The following is a 16,395-nucleotide window of genomic DNA, read 5'->3' on the forward strand; positions in this document are numbered from 1 at the left end:
CACAGTCCTCCCACACAGTACCCTCAGCTAACTCACCTCAGCTGAAAGCAAAACACTCACCCCTCCAGCGGCTCTGTCTCCTGCTGCTTCTCAGAGCTCAGCTGGGTCAGCTGATGGAGTTGTACTTACAAAAATGGAATTGTATTACTTTTGTTGTGCGCTTTTTGCTGATTTGCCCCTTCCCACTGTATGCCCCACTGCCAACTCCCTGCACTATTTGTGAGGTTTGCCTGACTCCAGGATTTCAGAGGTCCCAGTGGGAGGGGGTGGGGGGACGGTTCCAACCCACAACTTTGCTCCACTGGTGGTACTTTGGATCCAACCTATTATCTATGTAGTATTCAAGAAAACTATGGCCAAGGCTATGTTTAAACTTCTGCAGCACCTAGATTGCTCTTTTCAGCCCTGAAAAATCTACACAGTATTTGTTTTTGTGCACACACAACCCTGTATGTTTAAATGTGGATTTGGCTGTAACTCAGACTAAAGCAAAACAATCCTAGTACACAAAGTAACCCCAAAAGTGCCTAATAGGCCAAACATACTCATAAACACTGAAGCAATTTGGGAGAAATCTTTGCCAGTTTGTCCTTTCCACTTCTGCTGCTAAGTAGAAGTTGCTAGTTGATTTAAGACTGTTTAAAAATATATCTGTTCTTGCAGGAGAAAAATATTCCTTGTTCTGAGAACTTCTCTCTGAGTAAGACACTTGGTGATCCAATAAAAATCAGAGCCTGGAATATTGCAGGGCTTCCAACAGATCAGTTTTCCATAGACAACGGTGTGATTGTTAACAACTCTAGGCGTTGGTAGGTAACAAAAAACTAATATTTTGCTAAAACAATCTTAAATAAACTTTCTGCACTAACAACTGATTTCTATATCCTGATTGCTTATCTTTCTCTTCTCTATTTCTGTTTCTGTTTTCTTTTTGAGATACTAATGACACCCAGTTCTTTTTCTCCTTTCTGTCCGAGCTTGCTATGGTAGGTTTGTCCATGAAAGACTGTGTAGAAGACGACTGGATAACAATGAATAAATGGAGACTTAATCCAGACAAGATAAATTTTTTCATGGTTCACTGTCCTAGTATCAGTGGACGAGTGGAATTGCCTGTCTTGAAGGGAGTCACATTCTTTCAGTAATAATAAGTTCAGCTTCCAGATCCAGGTTGAAGAAATAGTTAAAAGTATTTTTATCAGCTTTGATTACTTCACAGAGTACACTTCTTCCTGAGACTGAGGAAACTGTCAACTGTTTTATATGCCAGATAATTCCATGTTGGAATGTGTGGGGCTTCCCTTGAAGGTTTTTTGGCAGGCTCAGTAGATCCAACTGATATCTGTTATTAGTCATAAAGAACAAGCAACATCAATTTTGTGTGAGCTTCTCTGATAACCTATTTGTTTTGGGGCTAAATTTTAGGTGCTAGTGCTTACCTTTAGAACTGTTCAAAGACTGGGGCCATATGTACCTTCCTGCCATTAAGATTTTGATGGTCTTTTGATCTGTTATGGAAGCCACTGTAAAATGGGTGTTCTCTCTACTAGTTTCCAAATTACTAAATCAGTTCCCTGATTATATTTGGGGTTTTATGTCCCTTAAGCATGCTCTAAATGCTCTTGAGACAAGCCTTTGTGGTTAATGTGCTGCTATGGTTTCTTCTGATTTTTATGTATTTGATTTACCGAAAACATTTTATGCCACCTTTCCTCTTGATCAGAGTCCACAAACATTAAAACATTTAAATAATTTAAAATACCATTAAAATTATAAAATAATTAAATTAAATATACATAAACAACACTAGAAGGAGGGCCAGTAACTGTTTTGGGGGTTACATCAGACAGAACAAAAAAGTCTTCACCTGCTGGTGAAAGACACTGATAGAGGGAGACGGATGAATTTCCCTAGGGAGGGAGTTCCAAAGTTTTGGTGCCACGACCAAGAATGCCCTTTCTCTGGTTGCTACCTGTAAAGATTCAGATGGGGGACAACCAAAGCATAGCCTATAAAGATGGCTGGGGTGTATGAGTCAGGACGAGGCAGTCATTAAGATATGTCGGTCCCAGGCTGTACAGGGCTTTAAAGTCAATACCAGCACCTTGAATTGAGCCCAGAAGCAAACTGGAAGCCAGTGTAGATGGAACAAGATTGGAGTCATATGTCCCTCCTACCCACTCCAGTCAACACTCTGTGGCATTCTCTACCAACTGTATCTTTTGGACAGTGTTCAAGGGCAGCTCCCCATAGAGCACATTGCAGTAATCTAGTATAGATTTTATTTGTTGCTGTATAGCTTTTCTCCTTCATTCTTTCTGAAGTAGTTTTATTGATCTTAAATTGTAATTAATTTGATTGTTGTGTTTTCATTGGGACTCACTCTATGTAAACTATATGTTGTTCTCCTTGGGACTCATTCTATGTAAACTATACATTTAGAAAACTCTGAACAATAGATTGAGAGACATAAGGCAAAAAAAATGCCAAAAGAAATGATGAAGATGGGATGTTCAAGGCATGTGCCATGTACCTAGAAGAGGGACAGCATTGCCAAACAGAAAATCAGATTTATTATGGAAAAGAAAAGCTGAACAAATGTATATTCACCAAGCAAAAATAAGACACAAAAATATTTTTAAAATGTTAGAATGTATTAAAAATATACCTTTGTACACTAAAAAACCCGGTCTTCCATAATGCCAAACACATAATCAGTGTTGATATAGACTACTGTGTACATATGTGTCAATATTGTACAGCCAAACATTTCAAGCATGAGAGAAGGGATCATTATAGAACATGTTCAGTATCCCTTGTGCATTCATTACTTCTACCCCATCCCATTCAACTCCACACTGTGCACTTTGTCCCCCCCCCCCCAATCATACAGGCTGCATGACTCAACAGACACCAGCAGTGATCTGAGGGGAGTGCAGCCTTAGGATCCTTTCTAGGTCACACAGGTGAGATAAACAATACAATCCTAGGGTTGCCAACCTCCGGCTGGCATCTGGAGGTCTTCCAGTATTACAGCTGATCTCTGAGTTACAGAGATCAGTTCCTCTTGAGAAAATGGGTGGTTTGAAGGGTACAATATTCCCAATGTTCCTCCCTTTCCCAAACCCTGCCAATCTCAGGCTCGACACCCAGATCTCCAGGAGTTTCCCAACTCAGTGCCAGCGATCTAATAAGGACATTAGGGTTGCCAGATCTTACCTGGCTGCCAACGGGGTGTGTGTGTGTCCCGGTCCTGAAGTTCTTCAGTGCATGCATGAAGCACATGGGCCGCAATGACATTACCTGGAAGTAGGGTTGCCAAGTCTTTCTTACTCACCGGCGGGGGAGCTCCGCTTTGGTCCGGGAGCTGCTGATGGACGTCACAGGAAGTGACGCATGACGTAGAGCACGTTGGGGGCGTGGCCCAGATCGTCGGGGGGAAACCATATGATTTCCCCCCCGACAATCTGGGCCACGCCCCCAACGTGAGCTACGTGGCTGCGTCACCTCTGGTGACGCAGCTTCAGGGGGCGGAGTTCCCCCTGGGGCCCGATTCCGCCACGACAGAAATCGGGAATGGAAACCCTAAAGGATAGACCTGAGTATGATTCTGAATAGACCTGATTCTGATGAGGATTGTTCTCTTAGTTTAATAGACATTCTTCATTCTAACTGGTGCCTTTCCATCATTTATCTTTTCTCTGCATTGTAACAAGAGAAACCCAAGACCTAACAAAAAAACTTCTAAACATGGAGTTTTCCCCCCAGGAAAAAAAAATACTTAAAATTAATTTAAATAGCACTGTAACAGTCGTACAGTACAATCCTGCAAACCCTTCCCTGTAAGTAATCCCTATTGAATAGGCCTGAGTAGGATTCTGAATAGGCCTGTTTAGGACTGCGGACTGTTTAGGTAGGTTTAGATTTGAAAAACATAGCCATGGCACAATGTTTAAAGTTACAAAGAGTTCATATATTGACCTTGACCATTTTTGCAAATAGCTTTGCAGCTGCTGGGGCTCATTCAGTGTTGGGCCAGCCCACTGGTCTAGCTGTTGGGGAGGGCTTCAGCAAACTAGGGAGCAGTTGGCCTTGTATTTTCCATAAGCACTCACCCGCAGACTAAGAAAAGCTGAACAAATGTATATTCACCATTTAAAAATAAGACACAAAAATATATTTAAAATGTTAGAATGTATTAAAAACATACCTTTGTACAGTAAAAAACCCAGTCTTCCATAATACCAAACACATAATCAGTGTTGATATAGACTACTGTGTATATATGTGTCAATATTGTAGAGCCAAACATATCAAGCATGAGAGAAGGGGTCATTATAGAACATGTTCAGTATCCCTTGTGCATTCATTACTTCTACCCCATCCCATTCAACTCCACACTGTGCACTTTGTCCCCCCCCCCAATCATACAGGCTGCATGACTCAGCAGACACCAGCAGTGATCTGAGGGGAGTGCAGCCTGAGGATCCTTTCTAGGTCACACAGGTGAGATAAACAGTACAATCCTAGGGTTGCCAACCTCCAGCTGGCATCTGTAGGTCTTCCAGTATTACAGCTGATCTCTGGGTTACAGAGACCACCCATTTTCTCAAGAGGAACTGATCTCTGGGTTACAGAGATCAGTTCCTCTTGAGAAAATGGGTGGTTTGAAGGGTACAATATTCCCAATATCCCTCCCTTTCCCAAACCCTGCCGTTCTCAGGCTCGACACCCAGATCTCCAGGAGTTTCCCAACTCAGTGTCAGCGATCTAATAAGGACATTAGGGTTGCCAGGTCTTACCTGGCTGCCAGCGGGGTGTGTGTGTGTTCCCAGTCCTGAAGATCTTCAGTGCATGCATGAAGCACATGGGCCGCAATGACATCACCTGGAAGTGACGTTATCGCACAGGGCACGTTGCAAGGGACGCTCTATCATTTAAGTAAAAACTCAATGGTTTTTCCTTAAATGACTGAGCGTCCCCCCTGCAACATGCCCAGCGTGATGATGTCACTTCTGGGCACATCGGCATGTAAACCCCCACCCCTGTCAGGGGAATGGAAACCCTAAAGGACACTTTCCTGGGAGTAAGCCATACAGGATAGACCTGAGTATGATTCTGAATAGACCTGATTCTGATGAGGATTGTTCTCTTAGTTTAACAGACATTCTTCATTCTAACTGGTGCCTTTCCATCATTTATCTTTTCTCTGCATTGTAACTAGAGAAACCCAAGACCTAACAAAAAAACTTCTAAACAAGGAGTTTTCCCCCCAGAAAAAAAAAAATTACTTAAAATTAATTTAAATAGCATTGTAACAGTCGTACAGTGCAATCCTGCAAACCCTTCCCTGTAAGTAATCCCTATTGAATAGGCCTGAGTAGGATTCTGAATAGGCCTGTTTAGGACTGCACTGTAAATCTAGGTAGATTTAGATTTGAAAAACATAGCCATGGCACAATGTTTAAAGTTACAAAGAGTCCATATATTGACCTTGACAATTTTTGCAAATAGCTCTGCAGCTGCTGGGGCTCGTTCAGTGTTGGGCCAGCCCCCTGGTCTAGCTAGTGGGGAGGGCTTCAGCAAACTACGGAGCAGTTGGCCTTCTATTTTCCATAAGCACTCACCCGCAGACTCCTGGCAGATTTGCAATAATAAGCTTTATTCAAGGGTTCAGCATACATAGGGGTCACCCTCAGGGTTCTTCCAGCACTCCCTTGACCTGGCTGCCTAGGCTCCTTGCCCCACACCAATGCTGCTGTCTCATTCGTTGCCTCACATTCTCCAGCTCAGGTGTCTTCTGCGATTTGGCTCCTCAATGCAGCCGCCCTTAAATCCTCCCCTAGAGCTGGTCTTGCACCTGGATAGCCTGGGAGGGGTCCGAAGCATGCCCTCTCCTGACTTTGTGGCCTGAGGTATGACTTTGTGGCTCCAGCTCCCAGTACCCACTCTCTACCCAACCGGTGACCTTCCAGCCGTACTCGAGCCACAGGCTTACTGCCTCCAGCTGGGCTCTCATGTTGATCTCTTAAAGGCAGCTCGCCCTTCCCTGGTGCCACAAGCTTATTAAGGATTCCACCTTTATAATAATGTATGATTATTATGTTGTAGGCCATTAATGATTGATCCACAAGGTCAAGCAAATAAATGGATTAAAAATTCTGAAAAAGAAAATAGGCTGAGTGTCATAAAGCTAACAGACACAGACTACATGAGAACTCTAGAAAACTGCATTCAGTTTGGAACTCCACTTCTGCTTGAAAATGTTGGGGAAGAGATAGACCCTTCGCTGGAGCCCCTGCTGCTTAAGCAAACTTTTAAGCAAGGTATGAGAAAGGTAGAGAAACTCTAACCTATGCATTTGATTCTCCTTGATCGTTTTGTTGTCTCAGTTAATATTTTTCTTTCTGTTCCTTAACTACTGCTGCCCAGCGTCAGAGGAAGGTAATATGAGAATAGCCTTTTTGATCTCTTGTTCTGTAATATCTTTTGACTATACTGCCTTGTAACTGTATACTGCCTTGTAATTGTAACAGATTTAAATACAAAAGTCATAATCCTATGTTAATTAAAAATTCCATACACCATAGATAATACATATTAGCAGTCTACCGTGGTTTATATTGTTTTGCACTCCAAATCCAAATCAGAGTTAGTTCGTTTTAGAAGAAAGCTAGAATGATCAATAGGAAAAGAAACTTAACGCATAGGAGAGGAACTTTCTCTGCAAAGCCAAAATCACCTCTTCTACAAAGGTATTAAAAGATAAAGAGGCCCTTTTCTGCTTTTGCATCAAGTCACATTAAAGAGAGCACTGGAAATGCATGCTGTCATTATAGAAACTATTCATTTACAGATTTACAAGATGAATTAGTATTATTGTATTCGATCAGCAGACATAGGAACTGCTAATTCCAAAGCAAAATAAGAGTAAGCCCTTCTTTTAGGCACTAACTAGACTCAGCCTGAAACCAGGGGGGGAAAACTTTTAGAGTCCTTTGTTTTCCCCACAGGTGGGTGCTCCGTGACTTCCATCCAATGTGTATTTTATTTTAGTATCCCTGAATAAGAAAATAAGCCTTGTGGCATTGGGGAACATTTTAGGTTGCTTCAATGGACTCCTCCATTTGCCTTTCCTGTGCAGGTCTGAGTTTATCTGAGAAATTATTGCTACCATCAAAAAGTTAACTTCTTGGAAAAGAAAATTTTTCTTTCCTTATAAACATCAAGAAAGGTGATGATAAAGGTCCACTGAACTACCTTGTCTATCACATTTAGTACTAGCAGTTTAATTTTGCTGCCACCTGATTGTAGAACTAATGCTCTTGTGTACTCAGGAAAAGTGAATAAATATAAATGTTTGATTTTTCAACATTAGGAGGCATGGATTGTATTCGGCTTGGTGAAACAATTATTGAATATTCCTTTGATTTCAAATTTTATATTACTACCAAATTAAGAAATCCACATTATTTGCCTGAATTAGCCACAAAGGTTTCTTTGCTCAACTTCATGATAACTCCAGAAGGACTTGAAGACCAGCTTCTAGGTATTGCTGTTGCAAAGGAGAGGTAAGTGTTCATACTATCTGGAAGAATTTATAAAATTCATTTGTATCCCAAAATACAGAAGGCGGACTGCAGAGAATGTTTTAATGAGCTACAAGTTTGTCAGTCATAAAATATCAAAGTGAAGGGCTAATCAGAGAATAAGGGTGATAGGTAAGGGGTTGCAGTATTGATTGTGGCCTTACCTTGTGGCCGGCGTTCAGTAGCAGACTATACAAAAATGCCAGTACAAATGCACACCAGGTTACTAGATTCAGCCCATTCAGGCCCTACTCTCCCCTAACCAAAGCCCCTGTGCATGGCAAGAGCCAGAAAGGATATAAGTCTTGTGTTTTTCCTCTCCTGCTGTCCTACTCACTTTTTGTAGAGTTTAAGGTCTGGATGAGGGCATACTGTGCTTGTTTCAGCATTGGATCTTCCTGTCCTGGCAATCTAAGCCTTCAGCTGGAGTCTGGATGAGGGAGGGAGGATGTTTGTCTGAGAGACACACTCCAGAACGCAAAACACGCAGTGTTTCAGGAACAGGCCAACTATCATCTGAACAGCTTTTAAGTAGCATCTCAAACCAAATGACATATTGAAAATTAAATGCTTTGGAACCCTAATGTACCTGTGCATTTTGCTTAGAGAAAGGAGAAGGCAAATGAACTTTAGGCGTTCAGTGGGATATATGGCATATAGTCACCTTTGCATGAATATTAGGGTTGCCACCTCTGGGTTGGAAAGTACAGGGAGATTTTGGGGGTAGAGCCTGGGGAGGATCGTGTTTGGGGAGGGGACTTTATAAAGCCATAGAGTCCACCCTACAAAGCAGCTATTTTCTCCATGGGAACTGATCTTGGTCACCTGGAGATCAATTGTAAAAGTAGGAGATCTCTAGGTGCCACTTGGAGGTTGGCAGACCTAATGTATATGTAATTGCCTGTACTCCGGTTATACTCTGGTTAAAGCAAACGTGGACTTTAACATTGTGATTAAAGGCTAACAGTGAAAAGGCTACAAGTGACATTAATGGCTGTTTTGATAGTTTTGAGATCCTCATCATTCTACAAATACCAAAGATAACACTTTAAAAATATATTGTTCGTGTTATACTAAAAATTTTGCCTGATAGCTACAGGCTGCCAGTGAAACATAGTAATTTTTTTTGTAGTAACTGTAGCAAAGTAAGTAAGATTGGGTTTGTTTTTAGGCCTGAATTAGAGGAGGAAAGGAATGCTCTTATCCTCCAGTCAGCTGCCAATAATAAACAACTAAAAGACATAGAGAAAAAGATTTTAGAAACATTACAGTCTTCTGAAGGGAACATTTTGGAAGATGAAAGTGCAATTACGATTTTGGATTGTGCCAAAGTAATGTCTAATGAAATTACCAAGAAACAACAGGTAAGCAACTTCCAATTTAATATGTAATCAATTGTATAAAATGGCTAACACTCAGATCCTAATGATAGACATAGCAGCCACAGTTCACAGAAGTAGTGGTGCAACACCATTCTTTTTGAGATAATCGAAGCAGGCGTGTCAGCATTTGCTGAGTATGGTATGAAATGCTACTATGAATTGTCTCTAGATGGTCCCCTCATAATTATTCTGCTTTTTGTATGTGTCATGATCTTCGTCGTGGTCTCTGTGCAGTCCCACACATGGGTTGGGCGCCTGCGCACGACCTCAATCGGAGAAACCTCTAGAGCTTTGCCTCAGAAAACTTTTGGCGGGTTCTCTTCCTGCCCTGCGGAGCTGGCACGTACTGCGCATGCCTGGAGTGGGGGAGAGAGCTGCCTCCCACTCAGTTCTTTTTTTACCACCTTCATGTTCACACCTCGTTACTGCTGCTCTCCGTATTTGCCTCAGCTGAGTATATTCGTTCATCTTCTTCTTTCCTTGTTTTCTTGTTCCATTTGTCTCTTCTCTGTTCTATAAAAAAAAAGATCTTTTTCTTCACTTTTTCTTCGTTCCCCCCCCCCCAGTGGGGTAGACAGTGTATGGGCAAAACAAAGTTTTTCAAATTGTGTCGTCATTGTCCAGCTAAGATACCTTCTAATGACGGTCATGATTTTTGTCTCCTCTGTTTGGGAGACTCCCATCGGGTTGATAGCTGCGTCCATTGTGCTAGTTTTACTAGACAAACTCGGCGTAATAGGGAAATTAGGCTTTGGGCTCTGCTTTTAGAGTCGGCTTTATGCCCTACCATGTCTTCGGCCGCTTCTCACTCTTCCCCCCCTCAAAAATCAGATGGAACTTCTAAAGCACCAAAACTTAAACCCAAGAAACCCGATGATAAAGCTGCTTCAAAATCGAAGGCCAAGCCCTTGACATCGGCTTTGACTTCAACTGTCAATCCAGTCGTAATTACTGGTTTAGTGACCTCAACTCCTGTGGTAGCTGTCGCCTCTCAGAAGACATGTTTGCGGCCTCCAACGCCTCTGCCTACTTTGTCCTTCGCGTCTGGCCTCATCCCACTGGGACAGTCTACGAGATCACCTCACCACTTATCATCTCAGCGGGATTCTTGATCTTTATCTCGTAGCTCCTGTACTCCCATCCACAGTTTGGAGGGCAGGGAGCATTTTCTTAGCCAGCGTTCTAGATCCCGGTCTCGGTTTGACCAAAAGCTCTGCATTCATCATCCATCACCTTCCCCTTTGGGATCGCTGTCTGACGATCAGTACTGGTCTCCAGATGAACCCCGTTGAAGCGGGTACTATCCCTGCTCTTATTCAAGGTCTCTTATGCCTCCTCAACACCACCAAGACCGGCTCCGTCACTCTGAACGTATACTGAGCAATGGCACATTCCAGATTACTCCAGATGTTCCCATTGTGTGGTGTTGGCTCGCTCCGTGGCTCCCGACCATCCTCCGGAGCAACGAAATGACCTAACATCATATGACCTAATTATATTTTGCTCCTAGATATTTGTCCTCCTTCCTCTCTTTAAAAATGCATTTACAAATATTCTTGCAGAGCTCCACCATAGTTTTCATTTCATTTTCAAAAATGAATTTTAGTTCTTTACAATATTTTATTTTGTTAGCAATGACAATATTCTTATTTACAGTGTTTTGCTCACCAGCTGCTGTATATGTGTGTACGTGTGAGTATAAAAACATATACATACATAATTATTATTACTAGTGGCCTTCAAGGAAGGGGTAGACTGAAAGCATTGCAATTAATTATTATTAAGAAGAAGAAAAAGAGATTGGATTTATACCCCACCCCTCACTTCCCGAAGGAGTCTCAGAGCAGCGTACAATCTCCTTCCCTTCCCCTCCCCACAACAGACACCCTGTGAGGTAGGTGGGGCTCAAGAGCTATTTCGAGAACTGCTTGTGAGAGAACAGCTCTGTAACTGTCCTAAGGTCACACCAGCAGTTCCATGTGGAGGAGTAGGGAACCAAACCTGGTTCTTCCAGATCCAATGCTCCCTCTAAGCTGTGGAGTCTTGTGAGCAAAAATTCTACTTTGTGAGCTACTGGCATTAAAGCTGTGAGCGAGGAATTTGGCTACTGCATAAAATAATTTGTTCTGGAGCCATCCTTCCTGAGCTAAGACAAAAATGTGTGAGCCAGAGGCTAAAAAACTGTGAGCTAGCTCATACTAACAGCTTAGAGGGAACACTCCGTGCTCTTAACCACTGCACCAAACTGGCTTTCATTCCAAATGAGCAGCCAAGTGGTGAATTGTATAGTGATGCTTTGCCATGCAGTTTGCATTTGGACCCACACTGGTATACGGATTTCAGTGATTTGGGATGCAGAATGTTTGCACCTGGGCCCAAATGATGGAGAGCTGATGGCTGGTGACTTGATTCTGGCCAGCCATGTGTCTTTGGGTAAACAAGGACTTGAACCAGGTTTCTTGTGTTCAGTTACAGAAGGATGCTAACACTATTCATTCTAGTCAAGAACATACAGAACCACAAAAATATCTAACTATAAAACAGTTTATAGTACAAAATATAAAGCAGCAAGCAACCTCCTAGCCAGCTGTCTCACTCCAAAAATCCAGGCCTGCCTGAATTAAGTGAGGATGCAGGGGCCTAGAATCTCGCCCCCTAGACAGCCTTCTCTAGGCTGGGTTATGCTTGCATTTTTGAATGTACTTATATGCATATGTTGCTTTTCTTCCCAGCTTAGAACATTGTTCTCTCCTCCTCCATTTTCTCACAATAACAACCCTATGAGGTAGGCTAGGGTTCTGGGATTCTTATACTCATCTCCAAAATTATAGGGATACTGTGACTTCTTGGGGGCCTCAGTTTTCTGACCAAATCTGTTTCTTTTTTGTAGTAACAAGTCTAAAATTTTGGAAAAACGCTTACGATACCTAAATGACCATTTCACATACAACTTGTACTGCAATGTCTGCCGTTCCCTGTTTGAGAAAGATAAGCTTCTGTTTTCATTTTTACTGTGCTGTAACCTCCTCATGTAAGAGGCCCTTTTTTCTGGAATCGTTTTATAAACCAAGAAATATTTACATTTTACATAGAAACATAATAAACTTATAAGATACTTTTTCATTCATTTTTAACATAGGGCTAAGAAAGAAATAGAACATCAAGAATTTATGTTCTTATTAACCGGAGGAGTAGGCCTCAAGAGCAAATATAAGAATCCAGACCCATCTTGGCTACAAGATAAAAGCTGGGATGAAATCTGTCGTGCAAGTGATATGCCTTCTTTTAAAGCACTACGGTAATTTAGACAATTTTTTGGGAGAACATGAACATAGTAAAGTATTTCAGTATCTTGGGTCGGGTATTCCTAACACTTCCTAACCTTCTGCCACACAACTTGATTTAGGAGTCTGATGGACACCTGGTGTCCTGTGACTATTAGCACAACAGGATAGGACCACCAACAAAAAGTGCTTTAAAAAAGAAAAAGAAGGAAACAAAAGTCCAAAATGGTCAGTTGTGCTCCTGGACACATAGAATCTTTAGAGTAGTTTAAAACAGTTAACACTATCAGGTGATAATTGCTCAACTCCTCCAGGTTCAAGGATACTGCTTCAAGAGAGCTGTATGACAGCCTGCTTGAAGGTGACAGGGACCTTCTGCTCTCTCAGTCAAGCACTCACTGCATCGAAGACCCAAACAAGTGCTTCCCTCTGGGCATTTGTCAGATGTTACGATGGGCAAAGGCTGAACATATATTTGGAAGGCTGCCCCTATCCAGATAGTTTGTACACATCCTTGGGCTGTTGGAAAGAAACAAAAACAAAAATACCTCAGAAATCTTCCAATGTGATAAGACTGTTCTGATAAACTCCTGTGAATGACCTGCTACAGTTGTGGCATCAGGTAGCGCATTCCTATGCTCATTCCTCTGCATAGGAAAGAACTGTAAATCAATTAAAACTGGCCCAGAGCCTGGAGGGGTACACATATAATCCTGAATGGATCTGGGTAAGAGACCATCCCATGAAATTCAGTTTCCAATCCCCTCCATATTTAGGCTTTAACTCATCACTGCTCTCCTAAGATAAGAACAGTTTTATCAGAAATGGCTAGAAACCTTTGATCATTTACATTCTCATCAGTTTAATAGAAACTGAACTAATATTGCTCTCTTTATTCTCTATATAACAAAAACATTTTGCTGCTTTTTAATAAAGGTACTTGCCAAGTGATGGAAACCACAAATAGAAGCAAATCAGGACCTATTTTGTACACTGGGAATTGCAAGTGCCATTCCTGAGCTTCCACATTTGATTACTGCTCTCCATGTGCTGATTCTATTAGTACATTTAAAGTAAAATCGTATGCAGAATTTTACTTTTCTAAGCCCATTGATTTCTGTGCACTGTTTCGGTACTTATAAAATGGCTCCACGTAGCAGTGATAGCACTAAAACCAAAAATACAATAGGAAGTATTTTTAAAAAGAGGTTCTTTCCATTGTAGGCACTGAGGGCTGCCATTGCTATTTTGGCACAACAGTAGCAGGTCCACTGTTTCTTTTGATTTAATTATACTAGCAGCATTTGGCATCAAGATTAGGACTTGAGTGTCTGATTATTGTACAACTGAGAGCCAAAGTGGTACCGTGGTTAAAGTGTCAAACTAGGATCTGAGGACTCTAGATCCAAATGCGCACTCTGCCAAGGAAGCTCACTGGGTGACCTTCAGCCGGGCACAAGGTGGTGGTTGGGTGGAGAAAATGAAGGCGGGGAGAACAATGTTGTAAGCCGTTTTAGGTCCCTACAGGAGAGGAAAACCATCAAATAAATTGATGGTCTGACCACCAGCAGAACACTGTCTGGGTAGGGACCCTTGGACTAGCAGTGATCAGGAAAGGGGTTTGCGAAAGTGTCATACAACTTGCAGAAGTGTGGCATAGCACATCATTATGCAGGCATGCAAGTACTATGTATTCTGAAAACAGCTGACATCTCCAAGAGACAGTATATGTGAAAAGCTGAACTCTGGGCACTTTTGTTTTACATTTTTTTAGGAATCATGTTGCTTCACAAATAAATGATTGGCGCAAAATATATGACCATAAAGAACCTCAGACTGTTCCCTTACCAAGACCATGGGATGTAAATTTGAATGAAATACAGAAGATGATTATTCTTCGATGTCTGAGACCTGACAAGGTAATATATATGAAAATAATTTTGTAATCAATAACATAATCAAAGCATAGCTTCCTGTTGTTGGCTAGAATTTCAGTGCAAATTCTGTAATACATTACACCAAGGGAATACTGTATACTTTGGCACTGAGAGCTGTCTGTGGAGACCATTAGGCATGAACTAACCAAGCCAATACAGATTAGGACATGTGGGTGGAAAGACTTTGCCCTAATACAAAGTGAACGATAAATTTTCTCTCCATATTAACAAGGATAGACAGACCAGATCTGTCTGACTGAACAATGTAATGACAGGGAAAAAACCATTTTATGTGACTGCCACTTAAACTAAGTGGAGAATTCTCTGTTTCATAAATGAAAAATTGTAAATAAAATGAGTAAAAACCCTGTAGATATAAATGGCATAAATCTAATTAGGATTGCAACCACAGACTGCAGAATTTATTTTACAGGTACCTAAATATTTACTGTTTTTGTACTCTGTAATATGTGACATGAACTAGATTTACAACCAAACTCTGTTTTGTGTGGAAATGTATTTTAAAATAGATTACACCAGCTATAACCACCTTCGTGACTGACAAACTTGGGAAGAAATTTGTTGAGCCACCACCATTCGATCTTACAAAAAGCTACCTGGATTCAAATTCTACAATTCCTCTGATCTTTGTGCTGTCTCCTGGAGCAGATCCCATGGCTAGTGAGTTCTGGTATTTTCTGTCCAGAATTGAACTTTGATTGAAGAGATGAACAAGCTCCCAGTATGCTCCTTGTGCCTCTTGTCACGGATATGGCCAGGAATATAGGGGAACAGTTGCTGGACTTGACCAAAAAGATCAGGGAGGATGTTTTTGTACACCAGAAAAAGAGCTGACCTAGCCTTTCCGCTAAACATGCCTAAAAGGAACGTAATAGCCTTGGAAAGGAGCAAGAAACATAGGAGGGACACAATAATATGGCCTTGTGTAGATTACGAACCATGTAATCCAGAGGTTCCCAACCTGAGGGCACCTTTGAAATTCTGACACAGCATGATGGGCATAACCACAAAATGGCCATTGCAGGAGGCAGAGCCAGCCACAAAATGTCTTTCATAGTTTACCTTTAGTTACACAGTGAAGAGCCTTATGCTGTGCTGGCGGCGGCTGCCAAAGCAAGGTTTTTAAAAATCTGCACAGCCAATCAGAAACCTTGCTGGGAAGAAGACTCACCTGGCCCTGTCCACTTTCTAAAAACACCCGGCAGATGCCAGGAACAGTATTGATGGGCACCATGGCACCCATGGGCATCACAATGGAGACCCCTCATCTAACCAATATCAAAGGTACTATGTTAAGGCCAAGGTGCAGAAGTATCTGAGAATGGCAGGAATTTCCAAGTTCAGAAAAGCAAAGCTATCATTCAAATATCAGGTGTATTGGTTGAGGGCCAACAGATATTCATATGTGTGAGAAACTTGTAATCACACATAGACTCTACTATGATAAGTAGCAAGAATGAACTAACAGTAAGAAGATACTGAAGTATGGATAATATTGTATGGCGTTTAAAATTATAAGATAATTAGCCAAGAATATGCAGACTTCTCAAGTGGGACAGTTAGCTGTTATGGGGAGATGATCTTAAAGACCTATAAATATGGTCTGATTGATTGGGAATTGATTGGGAGCTTCTTAGAAGGGACTCCTTGCTTGTAACCTGCTTATCTTGGGGTAAGATATTTTTATGGATTCATGCAACTGCTCTCCTTTAATTGTTGAACAGTAATGAAAGGCATAATTTTCTGTTGACTTAGTGTTAAAGATGCTGTGATAAAGGATAAAATGAAAGCAAAAATTCTTTAATAGTATTACTTGCATACTAGACCCATAACGAACCAGAAATATTGTTGATGTATACCTCTTTCCAGGAATTAAATGATCTGATATAGGAAAGCTAAGTAGATGCCTAGGGCTTCTTAAGTGCACACCTATATCTGAATCAAGCCTGACCACACTATTGCAGAACAATTTCTTTGCAGAGGAAGATGTGAAAGTTCTTTTTCAGAAATTGTGACTATATGGAGAAATTAAAAGTCTGAAATATTTACACAGCAGAGTAATCTTTGGATAGATCTCCTATTTGAAATCTTGAGCTATGTAACTGGTAGCTGACTTTCATTTATGTCCACAGAAAGGCTGTAAAGATCCTGAGAGAGGACTGGATTTTGTAATTCAGCAGGA

The 16,395-nt window shown here is 41.4% G+C and overlaps 1 protein-coding gene across 1 annotated transcript in view; it reads left to right on the forward strand.

Moving 5' to 3' along the window:
* The window catches only part of DNAH12 (dynein, axonemal, heavy chain 12), a gene marked incomplete at its 5' end in the record, with an annotated part of 84,400 nt that overhangs the window by 50,610 nt on the left and 17,395 nt on the right, over window positions 1-16,395 (forward strand). Inside the window, 9 exons of the mRNA XM_015407751.1 lie at window positions 664-809; window positions 6,112-6,326; window positions 7,379-7,571; window positions 8,761-8,953; window positions 9,838-10,013; window positions 11,862-12,002; window positions 12,111-12,269; window positions 14,030-14,174; window positions 14,723-14,873. Of these exons, the coding sequence (XP_015263237.1) occupies window positions 664-809; window positions 6,112-6,326; window positions 7,379-7,571; window positions 8,761-8,953; window positions 9,838-10,013; window positions 11,862-12,002; window positions 12,111-12,269; window positions 14,030-14,174; window positions 14,723-14,873 (1,519 nt within the window). The remainder of the gene's footprint in view (window positions 1-663; window positions 810-6,111; window positions 6,327-7,378; window positions 7,572-8,760; window positions 8,954-9,837; window positions 10,014-11,861; window positions 12,003-12,110; window positions 12,270-14,029; window positions 14,175-14,722; window positions 14,874-16,395) is intronic.

The sequence above is a fragment of the Gekko japonicus genome, unplaced genomic scaffold, assembly GCF_001447785.1.
Source record: "Gekko japonicus isolate JY-2015 unplaced genomic scaffold, Gekko_japonicus_V1.1 scaffold2220, whole genome shotgun sequence".
Classification (NCBI taxonomy): Eukaryota; Metazoa; Chordata; class Lepidosauria; order Squamata; family Gekkonidae; genus Gekko; species Gekko japonicus.